Source organism: Theropithecus gelada, chromosome 17 (genome assembly GCF_003255815.1).
Source record: "Theropithecus gelada isolate Dixy chromosome 17, Tgel_1.0, whole genome shotgun sequence".
In the NCBI taxonomy this organism is placed as follows: domain Eukaryota; kingdom Metazoa; phylum Chordata; class Mammalia; order Primates; family Cercopithecidae; genus Theropithecus; species Theropithecus gelada.
Genome location: NC_037685.1, coordinates 60,787,299 through 60,808,898, shown reverse-complemented (window position 1 = coordinate 60,808,898; position 21,600 = coordinate 60,787,299). Strand labels below are relative to the sequence as shown.

The following is a 21,600-nucleotide window of genomic DNA, read 5'->3' as shown; positions in this document are numbered from 1 at the left end:
TACATATATTAATATTATGAACTCTAAAACAACCACTGAGAACACAAAAATAAAAGACAGATATCTAATACATGAACAAAGGGGATAAATGGAATCATAGAAAACTATTCAATGCCAAAAGAAGGAAGTAAAAGAGGGAAAAGAAAGAACATATGTGTTGAATAGAAAATATGGTGAGATGGTAGATTTAATCTCAAACCAGTAATAACATCAAATGTATATGAAATGCAGAGATTTCAGATTGGATAAAAAGGTAAGATCTAATTATATGTGGCTTATAAGAAGCCTACTTAAAAATAAACAGACAAATAGATGAAAAGGTTAGTATGGAAATATTACACCATGCTGAAACTAAGAGAAAGCTGAAGTGGTTCTATTAATAATGAAAAAAAGGAGATTTCAAGGAAAAAAATATGACTGGGGAAAAAGAAGTTCATTTCATAATGATAAAGTGGCCAATTCATTAAAATGATAAACTAAAACTTTATATACCTTATGGAGCTTCAGAATATATGGAAGAAAGGCTGATAAAATTGGAAAGGAAACAAACAAGTCTGCAATTACAGTCTGAGATTTCAAGCCCTCTCGCAGCCACTGATAGAACATGTAGAGAGAAAATCAGTGAGGGTATAGAATACCTGACAATGCTTCAGCCAACTTGACCTGTGATATTTGTAGAACACTCCACACAGAAACAGCAGAGTAGACACTGTTTTTAAGTATGCATGAAATGTTTACCAGGGTAGATCTTGTAATGGGTCATAAACAAGGCTCGATAAATTTAAAAGGATTCAAGTCATCTGCGACATAATAAGAAATATATATATTTGGTCTTTGCCCCCAATTTCTGAAACAGAGTTCCTAAAACCCTGGTAATTTCCTGAGTGATATGAGTGCTGGAAGAATCTTTTGTTCTAACATTTGGTTTTGATCCCAGTTCCTGACACAGAGCTCCTAAATCCCTTGGAATTTCCTGGGTAACAGAAGCATCATTTGCTCTAATGACAGACTCTCTTGGTGGCTCCTGGATAGTTTCAGGATAGGACTGGTCACCAGAAAGACCAAGCCATGATTAGAAGCTTGGAACTTTCAGTTCCCTCTCTCCCCTTCCTCTGGGGCTGGAGATTGAGTTAAGAATCAGTCATGTCTGTGTGATGAAGCCTTATAAAAATCCCTAAAGTATAGGACTCAGAAGTCTTCCGGGTTGGAGAATGCATGCAGGTATCAATAGGTTGGAGCACCCTCTCTCTGTGGGAACACAAGCTTGTTCACTCGGGACCCCCCGGACCTGACTCTACAAAATACACTGGAAAGCATCAACAACAGAATCAAACAAGCAGAAGAAAGAACTTCAGAGCTTGAAGACAAGGCTTTTGAATTAACTCAATCCATCAAAGACAAAGAAAAAAGAATTTATAAAATGAACAAAGCCTCCAAGAAATTTGGAATTATGTCAAATGATCAAACATAAGAATAATTGGTGTTCCTGAGAAAGAAAAGAAATCTGAAAGTCTGGAAAACATATTAGAGGGAATAATCAAGGAAAACTTCCCTGGCTGTGCTAGAGATCCAGATAGCCACATACAAGAAGCTCAAATAAACCCAAAAAATTTATCACAAAAAGATTATTGCCTAGGCACCCAGTCATCAGGTTTTGTAAAGTGATAACAAGGAAAGAAACTTAAAGCTGTGAGGAAAAAGTATTGAGTGACTTATAAAGGAATACCTATCAGATTAACAGCGGATTTCTTAGCAGAAACCCTACAAGCCAGAAGGGACTGGGGTCCTACCTTTAGCCTCCTTAAACAAAACAATTGTCAGCCAAGAGTCTTGTATCCAATGAAACTAAGCTTCATAAATGAAAGACAGATAGTCTTTTGCAGACAACAAATGTTGAGAGAATTTGCCACTACCAAGCCAGTACTACAAGATCTGCAAAAAAGAGTTGTAAATATTGAAACAAATCTTCAAAATACATCAAAATAGAATGCCCTTAAAAGCATAAATCTCACAGGACCTATAAAACAGTAACATAATGAAAAAAAGGAAAAAAAGGTATTCAGGCAACAACCAGCATGATGAATAGAATAGCACCTCACATCTCAATGCTGACATTGAATGTAAATGGCCTAAATGTTCCACTTAAAAGATACAGAATGGCAGAAGGGAAAAGAATTCATGAACCAAGTATCTGCTCTCTTCAAGAGACTCACCTAACAATATATAAGGACTCACATAAACTTAAGGTAGAGGGGTGGAAAAAGATATTCTATGCAAATAGACACCAAAAGTGAGTAGGAGTAGCTATTGTTATATCAGAGAAAACAGACTTTAAAGCAAAAGCAGTTGAAAAAGACAAAGAGGAAGATTATATAATGATAAAAGGACTAGTCCAACAGGAAAATATCACAATCCTAAATATACATACACCTAAAAATGGAGCTCCCAAATTTATAAAACAATTAGTATTAAACCTAAAAAAATGACATAGACTGCAATACAATAATAGTGGGAGACTTCAGTACCCCACTGACAGCACTAGACAGGTCATCAAGATAGAAAGTCAACAAAATAACAATGGACTTCAACTATACCCTAGAACAAATGGACTTAACAGATATTTACAGAACATTCTACCCAACAACTGCAGAATGTACATTCATCAGCACATGGAACATTCTCCAAGATACAGCATATGAATGGCCACAAAAGAAGTCTCAATAAATTTCAGAAAATTGAAATTATATCAAGTACTCTCTCAAACTACAGTGGAATAAAACTGTAAATCAATTCAAAAAGGAACCCTCAAAAGCATGCAAATACATGGAAATTAAATAACCCACTCTTGAATGATTATTGCATCAATAATGAAATCAAGATGGAAATTTAAAAATTATTTGAACTGAATGATAATAGTGACACAACATACGAAAACTTTGGGTTACAGCAAAAGCAGTTCCTGCATCAAAAAGTTAGAAAGAGGACGAACAGTCAATCTGAGGTCACAGCTCAAGAAACTAGAGAAACAAGAACAAACCAAACCCCAAACCCAGCAGAAGAAAAGAAATAACAAAGATCAGAGCAGAACTAAATACAATTGTAAGACAAAAATAATACAAAAGATAAATGAAAAAAAGCTAGGTCTTTGAAAAGATAGACAAAATTGATAGACCATTAGCAAGATTAACCAAGAAAAGAAGAGGAAAGATCCAAATAAACTCGATTAGAAAAAAAACAGGGGATATTATAACTGCTACTACAGAAATACAAAAGATCATTCCAGGCTACTATGAACACCTTTACATGCACATAGTAGAAAACCTAGAGGAGATAAATAAATTCCTTGAAATACACAAGATTCCTAGATTAAGCCAAGAAGAAATTAAATTCCAAACAGACCGGTAATAAGCAGCAAGACTGAAATGTTAATTTAAAAAATGCCAACAAGAAAAAGTGCAGGATCAGACAAGTTCACAGTTGAATTCTATGAGACACTCAAAAAAGAATTGGTACCAATCCTATTGATGCTATTTCAAGAAATACAGAAAGAAGGAATTGTCCCTAAATCACTCTACGAAGCCAGTATCACCCTAATACTAAAACCAGGAAAGAACATCACAAAAAAGGAACATTACAGATCAATCTCCCTGATAGACATAAATGCAAAAATCCTCAACAAAATATTAGCTAATGGAATCCAATAGCATATAAAAAAGGTAATCCAACATGATCAAGTGGGTTTCATAGTAGCGATGCAGGGATGGTTTAACATAAGCAAGTTAATAAATGTGATATACGACATAAGCAGAATTAAAAACAAAAATAGCATGATCATCTCAATAGAGACCGAAAAAGAATTTTACAAAATCCACCATCCGTTTATGATTAAAACCCTCAGCAAAATCAGCATAGAAAGGACATACTTTAAGGTAATAAAAGCCATCTATGACAATCCCACAGCCAACATTATACTGAATGGGGAAAAGGTGAAAGCACTCCCGTTAAGAAGTGGAACAAGTCAAGGATGCCCACTTTCACCACTTCTATTCAACATAGTACTGGAAGTCCAAACCAGAGCAATGAGACAAGTGAAAGAAATAAAGGGCATACAAATCAGTAAAGAGGAAGTCAAACTGTCGCTGTTCACTGATGATATAATGGCGTACCTAGAAAACCCTAAAACCTCATCGTAAAAGTTCCTAGAACTGATAAATGAATTCAGCAATGTTTCAGGATACAAAATCAATGTACACAAATCAGTAGCACTGCTATACACCAACAGCAACCAAGCTGAGAATCAAATCAAGAACTCAACCCCTTTTACAATAGCTGCAAAACAAACAAATAAACACAAAAACCACTTAGGAGTATATTACACCTAAACAAAGAGGTGAAAGACCTCTACCAGGAAAACCACAAAACACTGCTGAAAAAAATTAAAGATGACACAAACAAATGGAAACACATGCCATGCTCATGGATGGATCGAATCAATATTGTGAAAATGACCACACTGCCAAAAGCAATCTACAAATTCAAGGCAATTTCCATCAAAATACCAAACTAGAACAATTCTAAAATTCATACAGAACCAAGAAAGAATCCACATAGCCAAAGTAAGGCTAAACAAAAAGAACAAATCTGGAGGCATCGCATTACCTGACTTCAAACTATACTATAAGACTAAAGTCACCAAAACAGGTGACTATGGAAGCAGGCTCATAGACCAATGGAACAGAATAAAGAACCCAGAAATAAAGCCAAATACCTACAACGAATTGATCTTCAATAACGCAGACAAAAACATAAACTGGAGAAAGCACACCCTATTCAACAAATGGTGCTCGGATAATTGGCAAGAAGAATGAAACTGGATCCTCATCTCTCACCTTATGCAAAAATTAACTCAAGATGGATAAAAGACTTAAATCTAAGACCTGAAACCATAAAAATTCCAGAAGATAACATCAGAAAAACCCCTCTAGACATTATCTTAGGCAAGGATTTTATGACCACGAACCCAAAAGCAAATGCAATAAAAACAGGGATAAATAGCTGGGACTTAATTCAACTAAAAAGCTTCTGCACAGTAAAAGCAATAATCAGCAGAGTAAACAGACAACCCACAGAATGGGAGAAAATCTTCACAAACAATGCATCTGACAAGGGACTAATATTCAGAATCTATGAGGAACTCAAACAAGTCAGCAATAAAAAAATAATTCCATCAAAAAGTGGACTAAAGACAAAAATAAACAATTCTCAATTCTCAAATATACAAATAGTCAACAAACATGAAAAAATGACCATCATCACTAATTATTAGGGAGATGCAAATCAAAACCGCAATGTGATGCCATCCTACTCCTGCAAGAATGACCATAATAAAAAAATCAAAAAACAATAGATGTTGGTGGGCACGTGGTGAAAAGGGAACACTTGTAAACTGCTGGTGGGAATGTAAACTAGTACAAACCACTACAGAACACAGTGTGGAGACTCCTTAAAGAACTAAAAGCAGAACTGCCATTTGATCCAGCAATCCCAGGTATCTACTCAGAGGAAGAGAAGTCATGCTACAAAAAGATACTGGCACACATGTTTGTAATAGCAGAATTCGCAATTGCAAAAACATGGAATCAGCCCAAATGCCCATCAATTAACGAGTGGATAAAGAAAATGTGGTACAAATGTACTATGGAATACTAATGAGCCTTACAAAGGAATGAAATGGCGGCATTCGCAGGAACCTGGAAGAATCTGGAGACCACTATTCCAAGTGAAGTAAGAATTGAAATGCAAAAGTAAACATCGTATGTTCTCACTCATAAGTGGGAGCTAAGCTATGAGAATGCAAAGGCTTAATAATGACACAATGCACTTTGGGGACTTTGGGGAAATGGGTGGGAGGTGAGTGAAGGATGAAAGACTACACATGGGGTGCAGTTTACACTGTTTGGGTAAAGGGTGCACCAAAACCTCAGAAATCACAACTAAATAACTTATACGCATAACCAAACATCACCTTTCCCCAAAAAACTACTGAAATAATATTTTAAAAATAAATAAAAGTTAAATGAGAGAAATGACATTAGTGTTCAGAGACAATCTATTCATGGATGTATGAAGGCTGGAAATTATAGGAAATCCACATAAAATCAACATTGTCAGTGCTAAAACAAAACCTGATGGCTCCATTTTCTTAAGAGCAAAATTGCAAAAAGTGACATTAACATCCATCCTAGAAGAATGAAACACACATCACCTTTACTGATATGAGTAAATGATTTGTTTTTCTTTGAAGGAGTATCCAAGTGTATTGTGTTCATTTTCAGGCTGATCAAAGAGAGCACACTTCTGTCAACAGGCATCTGTAGTTTTCAGGACCAGGCAGAAATTCTATCTTCCTTTAAAGGTCAGGCACAAAAGTAGAGGCAGATGCTAGGCCCCTCTGCCCAGAGCCAAGTGGTTGGGACCATCAGGGGGAAGGATGGAGGCTTGAGCTTCCCTGGTCCCCCAGATCCTCTGGGTGCTGCCCTCCCCCACTGCAGCTGCCCCCTGTGACGTCTCCGATTCCGCGAGGTGCTGCCCTGGCCCGTGCGGGACCCCATGGCCAGAGGGAGCCCAGCGCTCGATGTGTTGTGTGCTTTCCAGAGTCCTGATTCCAAAGGTCACCAAGCTCTGCACACTTGGCCCCAGCCAGAAACTTCTGGAAGCCCAATTTCTAAGGGAAGGTCTCGACCACTGCACTGTTGTCATGGGCAGGTACCTGAGCTGATTCCTGGGCTGGCCCCGGGCCAGGGTGCTGCCCCAAGCCCAGAAGCACCAGGATATGTGGTCCAGGCCCATCCTCTGCTCCCAGGTCAAGGACCACTGCAAAGTCGTCTGTGTCAATGGGAAGCGCTGGGTCTGCACCAGGCCCCTCCCCACAGCCCCTCCCGACTGGGACTACGCCCGCCCGCATCTGAGAGAGATGGTCCCCGAGGCCCCGGGAAACCCCGGAGGCACTTTCCCAACAGGCCACCACTCCTGAGTATCACCGGGCTGGACTTTTCCAAGGCTCACCTGGCCTACGTGAAGCGGTGGCTTTGGAAGGCATCTCTGAAAGAAACACAGCAGCCCCAGTAAGGGGCTTATATATCAAACTCTCATCTCCCTGGGACAGAGCACCTGGAGGAAGGGGTGGCTGTGGGCACAGCTTCCACAGACTTAAACATTCCTGCCTGTTGGCTCTGAAGAGAGCAGTGGATCTCCCAGCACAGCGCTGGAGCTCTGCTAAGGGTCAGACTGCCTCCTCAAGTGGGTCCCTGAACCCCATGCCTCCTGACTGGGAGACACCTCCCAGCACCTCATACAGGAGAGCTCCAGCTGGCTCTGGTGGGTGCCCTTCTGGGATGAAGCTTCCAGAGGAAGGAGCAGGCAGTAATCTTTGCTGTTCTGCAGCCTCCACTGGTGATATCCAGGCAAACAGGGTCTGGAGTAGACCTCCAGCAAACTCCAGCAGACCTGCAGCAGAGGTGCCTGACTGTTAGAAGGAAAACTAACAAACAGAAAGCAGTAACATCAACATCAACAAAAAGGATGCCCATGCAAAAACAGTAACATCAACATCAACAAAAAAGATGCCCCATCTGAAGATCACCAACATCAAATAACAAAGGTAGATAAATCCATCAAGATGAGGGAAAACCAGCACAAAAAGGCTGAAAATTCCAAACACCAGAGCACCTCTTGTCCTCCAAAGGATCATAACTCCTTGCCAGCAAGGGAGCAAAACTGGATGGAGAATGAGTTTGATGAACTGACAGAAGTAGGCTTCAAAAGGTGGGTAATAACAAACTCCTCTGAGCTAAAGGAGCATGTTCTGACCCAATGCAAGGAAGCTAAGAACCTTGAAAAAAGGTTAGATGAATTGCTAACTAGAATAACCAGTTTAGAGAAGAACATAAATGACCTGATGGAGCTGAAAAATACAGCATGAAAACTTCGTGAAGCATACACAAGTATCAATAGCTGAATTGATCAACTGGAAGAAGGGATATCAGAGATTAAAGATCAACTCAATGAAATAAAGCATGAAGACAAGATTAGAGAAAAAAGAATGAAAAGGAATGAATAAAGCCACCAAGAAATATGGGACCATGTGAAAAGACCAAACCTACATTTGATTGGTGTACCTGAAAGTGACAAGGAGAATGGAATCAATTTGGAAAACACTCTTCAGGATATTATCCAGGAGAACTTCCCCAACCTAGCAAGACAGGCCAACATTCAATTTCAGGAAATACAGAGAATGCCACAAAGATACTCCTTGAGAAGAGCAACCCCAAGACACATAATCATCTGATTCACCAAGGTTGAAATGAAGGAAAAAATGTTAAGGGCAGCCACAGAGAAAGGTCGGGTCACCCACAAAGGGAAGTCCATCAGCCTAACAGCAGATCTCTCTGCAGAAACCCTACAAGCCAGAAGAGACTGGGAGGCCAATATTCAACATTCTTAAAGAAAAGAATTTTCAACACAGAATTTCATATCCAGCCAAACTAAGCTTTGTAAGCGAAGGAGAAGTAAAATCCTTGACAGACAAGCAAATGCTGAGAGATTTGGTCACCACCAGGCCTGCCTTACAAGAGCTCCTGAAGGAAGCACTAAATATGGAAAGGAAATATCGGTACCAGCCACTGCAAAAACATACCAAATTGTAATTACCATCGACACCATGAAGAAACTGCATCAACTAACAGGCAAAATAACCAGCTAGCATCATAATGGCAGGATCAAATTCATACATAACAATCCTTTTTTTTTTTTTTTTTTTTTGAGACAGAGTCTCGCTCTGTCACCCAGGCTGGAGTGCAGTGGCGCGATCTCGGCTCACTGCAAGCTCCACCTCCCGGGTTCACGCCATTCTCCTGCCTCAGCCTCCTGAGTAGCTGGGACTACAGGCGCCCGCCGCCACGCCCCAGTTAAAAGACACAGACTGGCAAATTGGATAAAGAATCAAGACCCATCATTGTGCTGTATTCAGGAAACCCGTCTCACGTGTAAAGACACACATAGGCTCAAAACAAAGGGATGGAGGAATATTTACCATGCAAATGGAAAGCAAAAAAAACGAGGGTTGCAATCCTAGTTTCTGATAAAACAGACTTTAAACCAACAAAGATCAAAAAAAATTAAAAAGGGCATTACATAATAGTAAAGGGATCAGTGCAACAAGAAGAGCCAACTATCCTAAATATATATGCACCCAATACAGGAGCACCTAGATTCATAACGCAAGTTCTTGGAGACCTACAAAGAGGTTTAGACTCCCACACAGTAATAGTGGGAGACTTTAACACCCCACTGTCAATATTAGACAGATCAACAAGACAAAATTAACAAGGATATTCAGGACTTGACCTTAGCTCTGGACCAAACTGACTTAATAGACATCTACAGAACTCTCCACCCCAAACTGACAGAATATACATTCTTCTCAGCACCACATCACACTTATTCTAAAATCGATCACATAATTGTAAGGAGGTTAGTTTTAATGTAAACAAATCTGTCCTTGTTTACCTTGGAGATCTGGGCTAAATCATGGTAAATGTACAATACATAATTATCAAAAAGTACAAGTGTTTCTTCTTCACCACAGTGTTCTGAATTTGAGTCTTAAGTGAACCTCACTCCCTTCTGTCAGAGGACTTTTTGTCATGGAGGAACAAATTGAGAGTGGCCTTGGGAAGGTACTCACAGTGCCTCCACGTGGAATCTTAGCTGTTGGGTCCCCTCCCCTCCCCTCCCCATCTTTCCTTTTTTTTTTTTTTTTTTTTTTTTTTTTTTTTTTCTTTTTTGGAGACAGTCTCACCCTGTGGCCCAGGCTGGAGTGCAGTGGTGCGATCTTGGCTCACTGTAGCCTCTGCCTCTTGGGTTCAAGTGATTCTAGTGCCTCAGCCTCCAGAGTAGCTGGGATTACAGACACGCACCACCAAGTCCAGATAATTTTTGTATTTTAAGTAGAGATGGGGTTTCCCCATGTTGGCCAGGCTGGTCTCAAACTCCTGGCCTCCAGCGATCCATCCACCTCAGCCTCCCAAAGTGCCGGGATTACAGTTGTGAGCCACCATACCAAGCCTGGTTTTTCTTTGTCTTTGTTATTCCAGAAGTTATTTTTTATTCCAGGTATTCTCTTCATTTCCTAGGACAGTCTGAAAGTTAAGCCTCCTAGATCTCAAGGGAAACTATCAATAGTGTTTTGTGGATAATGGCTTTGGCTCTGTGTTCAGTGAACCATCTAAGTCTCTTGTGAAATAAAAACAAAACAGGGATTGAGGAGCAAGGGAATATCTCTGAGAACAACATGAAAATGGAAAGCTTTCGGCAGAAAGAGGAGCATTAGTGAGGCATATTGCCAAAACTGAAGATGGAGGCACTAGGGATTCCAGCAAAGCTGTCTGACAAGGGAAAGGGCCTGCTGCCTGCAACTGGCCAAGTGACCAGAGGCCAAGCCAAGAGCTACTGGCCTGGCTCAAGGGCTCAGGAGCCAAGGGAGCTGAGTCCTTGCCCTCTAAAGCTCCCCAGTCTCCAAATTAAGAACCTCTCATTGTCCCAGAGCCTCTGGCAGGTGATCCCCCCAACAGTGCTAAGAAGGGATGTGACATCTTCCATGCCCTGTAGGAGTGATACATGCCCTGTAGGAGTGATACAATGATCAACCATGGGAACATACACTGTTCTCTAAATTAAGACACCCACAGACCCAAGGAAAAGGGTTTGAGTCCTGAAGGCGTAGGGATGGAGGCAGCCCCTCATATGTGTACTTCCAGGACCAAACTGAACTTTGAAGAAGTGACACCCTTATTACAAAAATGTGAAAATATGAATCAGCCAGCCTCAGAAGAATTTGATCTGCCTGTCTCTATCACAGCGGTATTTTTATACAGTAGTATAGTCTTAAAACCTTGACTGTTGCAAGAAAAACTCAACTAAGATTATTTTTATAACTTTGAAGTTTTTCCACATTTTGTGCATAAAGTAAAACTGTGAACATTTGTCACACCATACTATTTCAAAGGTGCATAATTCAAGTTCACATCAAATTTATAACATCCTGATGAAGGTGTAGTCGTGGGGGACAGCAAAGGCAGCTTGGTGAAGGACAGCATCACAGCTCCGAATATCATCTGTCTGCCTACAGATAACGCTTTTATATCTCTAGCCAGGTCCTGTCCTCTAAACTCCAGTCCCATAAATCCCATGCTGTATCCTCCAGGATGACCAAAGACATTTCAACCTTCTCATGTCCTTGCTTGACTCTTACCTGCCTTTCTAAATGCACTTCTCTATGTGCCAACTCCATTCTTCCAGTTGCTCAGGCCAGAAACCCTGGAGTTCTCCATGGCTTTCTCTCTTGCAGCCCATGCCCAGTGAGTCAGGAACTTCTTTGGCTCTACCTTCTCTCTGTCTCATCACCAAATGGACCAAGGCCCTAAACAGTTATGACACTGACTCCTTAGGACCCATATACTCCAAAATATTTACTCTTTGGCCTTTGACAGAAAACAACTTCTGAGCCTTGTTTTATAGGGAGGATTAGAGAAGGAAGAAACTCTGAAAAGCTGGATCAGTTTTTCAGGGCCATCAGTTTAAAGGTGACATGAAGGATGACAGTTGCACGCAGATGAGTTTCACAAATGTCTGCATCTACAGACAGATGGAAGAATAGAAAAAGGCTCTCCTTAAAGGATGAAAGGCATTCATATTTTAGACAATTATCACCATCTTACATGATGACCATCTAAACATACAGCTGGAAAAGGCAAAAATTGTTGGATCGGTTACCTGAAGGATCGGAACTGTAGAGACTGGCGGCTGTTGTTATGGGTCCTGGTGGGTGGATGGCGCTCGCTGAAGACCTCTGACTTGCAATCAGAATCCTGCTCTTTGCAGATGGTAAACGGGACATTGCACCCAATCCTAGCTGGGGCTTAAGGAGCATGGCTGACCGATAGAAAGTTGGAGGGACTTCGTAATGAGCATAGGGAGGAGAACAGAACTCTTCTTTTCCAGGGTGGTCTGTAACCTATGATAGACAAACAAAAACTCAATCAGAGACCTTCACATCATAGTGTGAGTTCTAAATAGGACCACGAGACCGAGGCTGAACCAATGACCACTCTGGTACCACTGAGCTGCTTGATCGCAAGTCCGCTACCTTCCCTGGGCCACAGTGTCTTCATCTCCTGATTGACAACACACCTGGATGACCTCTCAGGTCTCTTCCAGTTCTACTACTCTACGAATCTATAGTTTACTGGGGTTAAAAAGAACTCACTGGATAAGATTTTTTTAATTCCATTGTTACAAAATCACTGGAATCTGAGTAAGCAGCCAAACTATAAATGTCAATAAAGCAAAAAAAGCATTTAGCAAATGTTCATAAAATTATGGAAGTTTTATTATACCTGTGGGAAAAATAGCCGTAATCTGTATGATAACCTAGTCTTAGACTGACTAGATAAACTGTATCCATTTATATTAGATCTTTACTGGGCTACTTAGGAAGCAAAAAATTGCATTGTTAACAAGGGAGGAAACATTAGCCAGAAAAATAGGGAAGTTAATGGAAAATGTGTTTTCAGACCTGTACTGTGTGTTTACCTAAAGACCTGAGCCTCAGTTATGTCCTCTGGTCGTCTGCCCTAGTGAGGTGATGCTCCCAGGAAGGTTTGAGCAAGTTTCACCAGAATGCAAGTTCTAGGGCACAATCTCATCAACTGCTGACTTCAAAGCACCAAAAACAATGTCTAGCACATAGCTAAAGTCAATAAATATTTATTAAAGAATCATGTTTCCATTTTTCCCTAAGTTTAATAATAATATAACGTTACTGTTACTTTCTCCTGTAGCTAGCAGTTTGGCCTAGAATACAACCTGTGGGCAGTACCTTTTATATATGCAATTCTGTACTCATTAAGTCTGTTCATATTATCAATGTTTTTTTCATATTAAACATTAAAAAAAGAGAGAACTAAATAATCTATTTCCTTTAAGTTACAACAAAAAATAGTGCTAAGGGCTATAAATGAAAAGATACATCTGTTAATTAACTCTGTTCTAAATCACAGCACAGTTTATGTGTCAAACTTGTATCTCAGGAATCATAAGCATTTAATAATATTCTTTAATAAGGGCTATAAAAGCTTTGATCCAAGCTGTTGAAGAGATAAACCCTTAAATTGATACTCATTTAATGTTGAAATAGATACAAAGTCCTCCTTCAAATTGACATTGTAGAAACAAAAGATTAGGCCTTTAAAGTTTTATCATAATCACACTGTAAAATATGCATGATTGTTACAGCAGATAGATTGTACTTGGCTACAGCAAATTATATTCCTATGAAAGAACATTCTACATCTGCACTCTGATAAATTTTTTAACATACTCTACTTACTCTCACTATCAATCTCTGGTTTTTCTCACATACACCCTTTTTTAATTTTAGTTTCTAAATTTTGGGTTCCATTGCACATTGCTTTGAGCAGGTGCTCTTATTAAGAAATTAGTATTATTTCCAAACTACGTCTGTCAGGTTTTAGGACTGCAATATGCTGATCTTAGTAGTTACTCGGTGCCTTGAAACTGAGTAGTATTTAGGGATTAAAATTCACCACAATCTCACTCAACAATGATCTTAACGATTTCAGTAACTTCAATGCCTATCATTTTGTTGGGTAATTTGTTTCTGGTGAGATCGCAAATTCTTTAAAAGTGGGAAAACTACGCCTTTGATGTCTAGTCTGTGCATTTTTAATTAAACAAGGGAATCTACAAAAAGCTTCATACTCTTTTCCTTAATCTTTACTGACAGAATACAGCAGGTGACACGGCCCAGTCATAAACACATACAGAACAATCCCAAATACTGCCATTTCCCTCCTTCCATCCCAATGGAGAGTTTTTAGAGAACTCACTTTGAAAGCAAACAAAAGAATCCTATGATTTCAAACGAACTCGTAAAGTCAAGGCATGCAAACAAATACATTCTTACCAGGCTGTCCCTCTTCCTATTTGCCCTGCACTGTTCTCACTGGGATAGTGTGCCGTGCAGACAGAGGGTACAGGTGGAGGCGTCGTTAACAAGCCACTGGGATGGGGTGAGGGAAGGGTGTCTGGGATGGTTAATTTTATGTGTCAACTTGGCTGGGTCGCAATACCCAGATATTTGGTCAAGCATTCTAGATGCTGCCATGAAAGTATTTCTTATATTAGGTAAACGTTTAAATCAGTAGACCTTGAATAAAGCAGCAGACCCTTCAGCATGTAGGTGAGTCTCAGCTAATCAGTTGCAGGCTTTATTAAAAACAGACTGACTCCCCCTAAAGAAAAGGGGATTCTGCCAGGAGATCACCTTCAGACCCAAGCTGCAGCACCAACTCTACCCTAAGTCTCCAGGCTGCTATCCTGCCCTGCGACTTTTGACTTGCCAGCCTCTACAATCATGAGCCAATTTCTTAAAATCAATCAATCAATTTCTCTCTCTATATATATAGATAATGTGATGTAACCTCTCTCTATATACATCTATATCCATGTCTCTCTATATATGATATATATATAGAAATATATATATAATATATATTGAAAGAGAGAAAGAGACAAAGATGTATACACACCACACACACACACACACCCCTATTAGTTCTATTTGTCTGGGGAACCCCAATTGATGCAGTGCCCCTCAGAGACGAGTGGCAGCAGTGAGGAGGGAGAGCAGCCCTGGATCATACCTCTGTACACTGCACGCACATCGCCCTCCCTCCATCCTCTCAGCCCTGCCCCTTTCTTCCCACCTCCCTTTACCAAAAATAAAAAGGGCTTCCAAGTTGTTGGAGGGAGGGAGTGTCCCTGAGACCTCAGGAGAGCCAGCGGCAGAGGGCACCTGTTTAGGAAAACATATCTAATACCCGGACATGACTAGATCCCAGATGATCTTGGAAGCCACTTGTGGAAGTTTTAAACGCCTGTGCTGCTCCTGCCAACTGGAAAAAGAGTTCCTCTCTCAGAAGAGTGCTTACTCTTGATTTTCCCACTTCTACCCATGCTACGTAACCAGTGTGGATCTGTCGATAATGATGGAAGTGTCTGAAGCTGGTTTGGGTTTTTATTTTTAAGAGGTTCTCATTTTATTTTTAAAAATCTGGTTTCTATAACTGAAAAATACTTCTATTGCAACACATTATCACAAATGTGTTCTTGTCCTAGAGACCAGACTGCGGCCGCCCCATGGTGAGCTTGGGGCGCACTGGCAGAAGAAGTCGGCTTTTTTATCTCCCTGCACTGAGCTCAAACACAAGAGGGGGACTCGCTGGGTTAGAGCATGTCAGAGCAGTAGCAGGTGGCCAAGGACCAGCCTGTTCCCCACTTTTTACGAGTAAAGAAGGTTATCATAGAAACGAGCCCAGCACAACACCTGGGTATCCTCCTGCAGCCTGAAAACGGGCCTGGGTCTCTCAGATGCTCTGATGATGGCAGAAAATGGTCCCCAGGTACAGGGAGGGAAACTGACATTTCAAATGAACTTGTAAAGTCGAGGCACAAAAACAAATAAATCCTTTGGAGACGACTTTGGGATGCTCGAAGTGTGAGGCCATGATGCTCTCTCCACACCAGTGGGGTCTCTCTGAACCCCTCAGAACCGTCAAAGCCACACAAAGTCCATACAATCCCATTTCCTTGAGTCTTGAGGTGGTGTCTAGATAATGAAGTAGAGAAAATAGCTTGGGGACAATATGCATATAATATATAAACTATTCTTGGAGGAAGCAGAAACAACACAGAAAAGAAATATACAGAAAAATACAGAAGGGCACAGAGAAAGAATTACAGACAACGCAGGGTTTGGGCCTACATATCCAAATCAATTTCCCTCATGAGTTTGTTTTTATAGAGAAAAATCTAAGCTCTGGCTATGGTTTGGATACAGTTTGTCTCTGCCAACTCTTACGATGAAATGTGATCTCCAATGTTGGAGGTGGGGTCTAGGGAGAGGTGTGTGGGCCTTGGGGGCAGATGCCTCATGAATGGCTTGGTGCCCTCCTTTTGGTAATGAGCAAGTTCTTGCTCTATTAGTTCCCATGAGAGCTGATCCTTAAACAGAGGCCTGGCACCTCCCCCACTCCCCTCTTGCTTGTCTCTCACCACGTGATCAATGCACACATGGTTCCCCTTCCCCTTCCCCCATGAGTGGAAGCAGCCTGAGGCCTCACCATAGGCAGATGCTGGTGCCATGCCTCCTGTCCAGCCTGCAGAACCATGAGCCAAATAAACCTCTTTTCCTTATAAATTACCCAGCCTCAGGTAATCTTTCATAGCAACACAAATGGACTAAGACAGGTCTCTTCATGGAAACTCTGCAGTGATTCCCTGCCTTATAGAAGAGCACAGCTTCAGAGCCTGACCCTGAGCCTCAGAGGCCTAGGTGGATGAATGTTTAGAAATTTGAGAATGACTCACTGTAACAAAACTCAGAGACTGATGTATAAAACCAGAAGGGTAATTTGTTCACTTTTAATGGGAGACCACTGCCTACAGCCAGACTCAAGTGTCCTCTAGCCAGAACATGCTCTCATTGCAGGGCACAGAGTAAGAAGTCACTTATAAACAAGATGTCATGCAGCCCCGTACAGCAAGACAAACCCTGCCAAGCTGACTGGACCCCTGAATTGTCCAGTCAGAATCCTCTCCAGAGATGCGAGGTAGGAAGTCAGTTACAACCAGAGGCCTGGTGGCAGGCCCAGAATCAGAACACAGGGAGCAAGTTGTGTGATCTGGTTGCTAAGGACCTGCCTCAAGGCAGCACAGCTGGTCGGCTTGTTGGAGCACCTTGTCAGTGATTGCCTATGTCAGTGTTTGCTGCCAAGAATGGATTCAACTTTGTCTTTGTGCTAGATATGACAACTTCTGCTGTGATTGATACATGCTTTAAATATGCCAATACATCTAACCAAGCTAGAGTCCAAATTTGGACTCAATCATCCTATCTCTAGAAACCCTTGGTACACTTTTTTTTTGGTTCCAACACATACGGAGTTCATGATTCAGTTATCATTCAACATTTTTTGAGCACATAATTATAATAAGCACCATTCTAATTTCTGGGAACACAATGGGGAAGAAAATATTGAAAACAATCCCTTCCCTCATGGAGTTTACATTATAGGCAATGCAGGAAAACTAAAGAAGTGTTTATGGCAGGTGGAGGCAGGTGCTAGGAAGAAATAAATCAGAGAAAGGGGATTCAGAGGCAAGATGGGTGGCCTTCCCAAGGAGATAACGTTGGAGCACAGACCTAAAGGAAGTGAGGGAGAGAGCCACCTGGATAACTGGGAGAACATTCCAAGCAGACGGAGGTACAAAGGTCCTGAAGCAGCAGAGTGAGAAAGGGAAAGTGGAAGGACAGGAGCGGGGGTAGCTGACAGAGCCCCAGTAAGCACATCCTAAAGGCTTAGCCATCCTACAGGTCCCAACTTGTGTTCCAAGCAACCTGGGCAGCTCTGGAGGGGGTTAGAGACAGGCTGATCTCACCCTGCCTTTTTTTTTGGTCTGTTTTTTGTTTTGAGACGGAGTCTCATTCTGTCACCAGGCTGAAGTGCAATGGCGCGATCTCAACTCACTGCAACCTCCACATCATGGGTGCAAGCAATTCTCCTGCCCCAGCCTCCCAAGCTGCTGGGACTATAGGTGCCTGCCACCACGCCCAGCTAATTTTTGTATTTTTAGTAGAGACAGGGTTTCACCATGTTGGCCAGCACAGTCTCGATCTCCTGACCTCATGATCTGACCGCCTCGGCCTCCCAAAGTGCTGGGATTACAGGCGTGAGCCACCGTCCTCAGCTCCTGCCTTACTTTTAACTGATCACCCGGCTGTCATGAAAAGACTCCTTCAGGAGACAAATCTTTGTTCTGAGGTCTCGAAGGATGACCCACCATAGCTCCCAGGTACTTAACTAGATATACAAAATATACTTCTCCGGGGTGGTTTCTGGGTGTGCTTCCCCACACAGATCCTTTCCCTCCAAGGACAACACGGTGCAGTCCGAAACTGCACAGGCCTGAGTGAGACACTCAGAGCTCTCCTTCCTTCGTGGTGGGTGACTTAAAGCTCTCCGTCTGTTTCTGTATCTATACGGTGATAAAAACTGCAATACCAACCCTCACGGAATTACTGCAAGGATTAGCAAAGATCAACAAAGATCAAATGCTGTATTATACGGGCCCAATGCAGAGCTGGCCCTCAATTAAATGTTAGTTGTAATTATTATTTTTATTTTAAAGAAAGAGTCCATGCCTAACACACTGTTTTCTGCTCATTTGCTATTCTTCACACGTACGAATAGGAGACACTGCCAGGTAGAAAATACTCCCCATTGAGGAATGAGTCTGATCTATTTGAAGAATACAGTAATTTTGCATTCTTTCTTCCTTTGACCTAGCTTACATTATATTATATTCGCTTATTTAAACATGGAAGCCTATTTAATGCATACTCATCTAATTTCATACGAATTATAGCAAGTGAAATTTCAATGGGTCTCCTTAGATACTGGGTGCATCTTATTAAGAGAATCAGACTCTTCTAGTTAAAAATGGTCATTTCTCTAGACAATCTCCTCTAGTCAAAGACTCCATTTCTTCACAAGTGTATCCATGAAAATCTGCAATTCACTTAAAGAGGACATTTTACTGTCATAACTCATTGAAAATATGTCACAGATTTTGGGACAGTCAACTTACAGACCATATCATGATGACATTCTCTTACCTCCTGCAAAAACTTTTCACTCATTTGACTGAAAGGATGTCCTGGGGGCTTGATTCCAGACACCATCAATCCGGAACTGAAGACCCTTGGCTTCTGCAGGTCTGGCTTGAATTTCTCATAGAGGTTGGCAGACGGCTTCAGGTCACCACTCGCGGCCTTCTCTTCATGGGGAAGAGGCATGGTACATGTGGGCGGGGCGTATGGAAGCCCCACTGGAAGCAGCGAGGCGTCCACCTGGCCCAGGGCCTGGGGACTCCTCCTGATGTAGGTGATGATCTTGGGCCTCACATGCTTGGGCTTGGGCATAATGACGGGCTTAGTTTCTGTCCTCTCCTCTGTTTTTTCAACCTGATGGTTCTCCGTTCCCTCCTGCGAGGAAGGTGCATCCTTGGAATGTGTGAAGACAGGCTTGGGGATCCCACTGGGGCAGGTGTTCTTGTCAGGCACTTTGGGGGATGAGTTCGACAAGCGTGCACTATCAGCAGGGGGTGGTACCGCCAAGGGGGACACTGCATCCATACCGAACACGCTAACATCCTGAAAACGGCTACTGGGTGTTGTAGGCTGGTGGGTCATGTTCACAGTTGTCTCTGGGTGGAGGGGTGCTGGAATATTGAGAACTGAATCTACTCTTGCTGAGGTGCGTTCAATCTTATCTGCATTCTCTAGAAGGTTCCTGTTTTCAGCAACAGATGTGGTGATCTCTCTGCTTTCCCGTGCTTCTGAGCTGCCACTTTGAGGTTCCAGGGGCTCAGGCACCTCTGTCTGGCTCTCTCCAACAGAAGGATTGAACACCAGAACTGTAACACTGTCCTTGTCCACTGTGGGTTGCCCACTGCCCAACTGCCTTTCCTCCTCAATGACATCCAAGGGTTTGCTGTCAGTCAGATTAGTAGGAATAAAAGCCACATGACCATCACCTGGTGAAAAGCTGCCGGATGTCCTTTCACCCAACTTCCCACCTGCACATGGTGAAATGTTGCCAGTGGGCTGACTATCAGCCCCTCCTAAGGAAGCAGAGGCCTGTTTGGGGGTGGCGTGGAGAGAATCCGGCTTCCCTGGGTTGACTCCTCTCTTCTCTTCACTGTTGCCTCTTCCCACCCCAAGGTGGTGGAGGTCACTGTTTGGCAGAGAGCCAAGTGCATCGGTGGTTTCTGGGTGCGCCTCCCCACACAGATCCTTTCCCTCCAAGGCTGACAGATTCTCTTCCCTGTGGCATCCCAGATACCCTTCCTGGGCTGCCTTTCCCTCCTGTTCAACCCTCCTGGGTGAAACATATTTCAGCTCCAGCTTGGCCTCTGCCTTTCCCTGACCTAATTGTGCTTCTGGCTTACTCGGGATTTCCTTCGATGCCAAAGTCAGATTCAGAGCAGGCTCTGGATGGGTGGAACGTGGTATGTGCTCACTGCACGCCTGCAGTACATGTGCTCCCACTGTCTGGGTCTCTGAGGGGGTGCTCTGCTTGGTCTCTGAGGTAGATGGTTTAGGATGACGCACACTCTTTCCCTCTGAGGTACTGTCAGTTGGAGGGAACGCTGCCGGGAGAGCGTGGTCTGGCAATGTCTTCTGTGGCCCCTCCCCACCCCCAGGCACCTGACCCCGTGCTTCCTGGGAGTCAAGGGGTGCAGGCTGTGGATGCTGCGGAGTCAGGCTCCCGACTACAGCTACAGAGCTGCTTGCTCTTTCCAAAGAATGCCTCCTCAGTTCCTCATTGTTGAGGGTCTTTGCCAATTTATCCTTGGGAACGTGCCGGGGAATTTCAGCATCCCTTTTAGCCAAAACGTCTAGACTGGCCTCACCCATCACATTTCTCCAACTCGACAGACTCGGTCCCTGGATACTCCGCGGGGTCTGCAGGCTCTCTGTGCCTCTCTCCATTGTGTGCTCCTCATTGAGTTCCCTCTGAATGGTTGAAGAAAGTCTAAAATCTTTCAGGCTGGTGGAGCCAGGCTGAGATCCCTTCTCAAAGCCCTGAAGTTGCTGAAATTCCTTATGGAAATGGGTACGGTTTTCTGGCTCACTTGAATTTGTATTTCCAATTTCATCTTCCAGGTCACATGTCTTGGACTCATCATGAGAGGAGCTGACCTCCAACATGATTTGATTGGCATTTGTATCTCCCAGACTTAGGATGCTCTCATTATTATTTCTTGCTGCATTTCTGTTGTCCCGCAGCTGAGTGTAACATGATTTCTTAGGAGCCACCGGGACACTCATTGTCAACCCTTTGGTGGGGCTGCTTGCCATGCAGTCCTACTTAATGGAAATGGGCTGCCTTCAAGCTGCAATCAGATTAATAGGAAATTCTCAGGCTGCTTGTCCTCCCCTGACAATGTCACCTTGTGACACTGCTTTAATCATTCTCAGAACAGCTTGAAAAGCAAGCATTCTCTTGATATACAGTAGGAAGACTTATCTGTTAGGTTCCTGCTGAATGAGAGCCAATTAGTCCGTGAGACCTAGAGAGAAATAAAAATACATTCACATTAGATGGACAAATAGAACTTCTCAGGAGGAAAAAAGTGGTAAACACAGATGTATTGGTCATTTCTATACTATTATTTCATTCACTCGATAGTTTTCTCAAAAACCTTTCTGATCAGGGCTCCTGCTGACCAAATATGGACAGAAATTAAACATCAGAATGTTTAATGTTAGAAATGGATTATAAATGCATGTGAAATCTTAAATCTAAATTTTAAACATCCACAAGTCTATACTGATACTGATTTAAAAGGGTGGAGGAGAAGTAAAGGCTCTTCTTTACCGAAGAGTATCAATGA

At 42.3% G+C, this 21,600-nt stretch overlaps 1 protein-coding gene across 1 annotated transcript in view; it reads right to left on the bottom strand.

Moving 5' to 3' along the window:
- Nucleotides 1–21,600, bottom strand: part of MTUS2 (microtubule associated scaffold protein 2) — a 624,304-nt gene that overhangs the window by 404,084 nt on the left and 198,620 nt on the right. The window contains exons 3-4 of the mRNA XM_025364093.1: nucleotides 18,818–21,276; nucleotides 11,833–12,073 (exon numbers count right to left, since the gene is read on the bottom strand). Of these exons, the coding sequence (XP_025219878.1) occupies nucleotides 11,833–12,073; nucleotides 18,818–21,064 (2,488 nt within the window). The 5' untranslated portion in view covers nucleotides 21,065–21,276. The remainder of the gene's footprint in view (nucleotides 1–11,832; nucleotides 12,074–18,817; nucleotides 21,277–21,600) is intronic.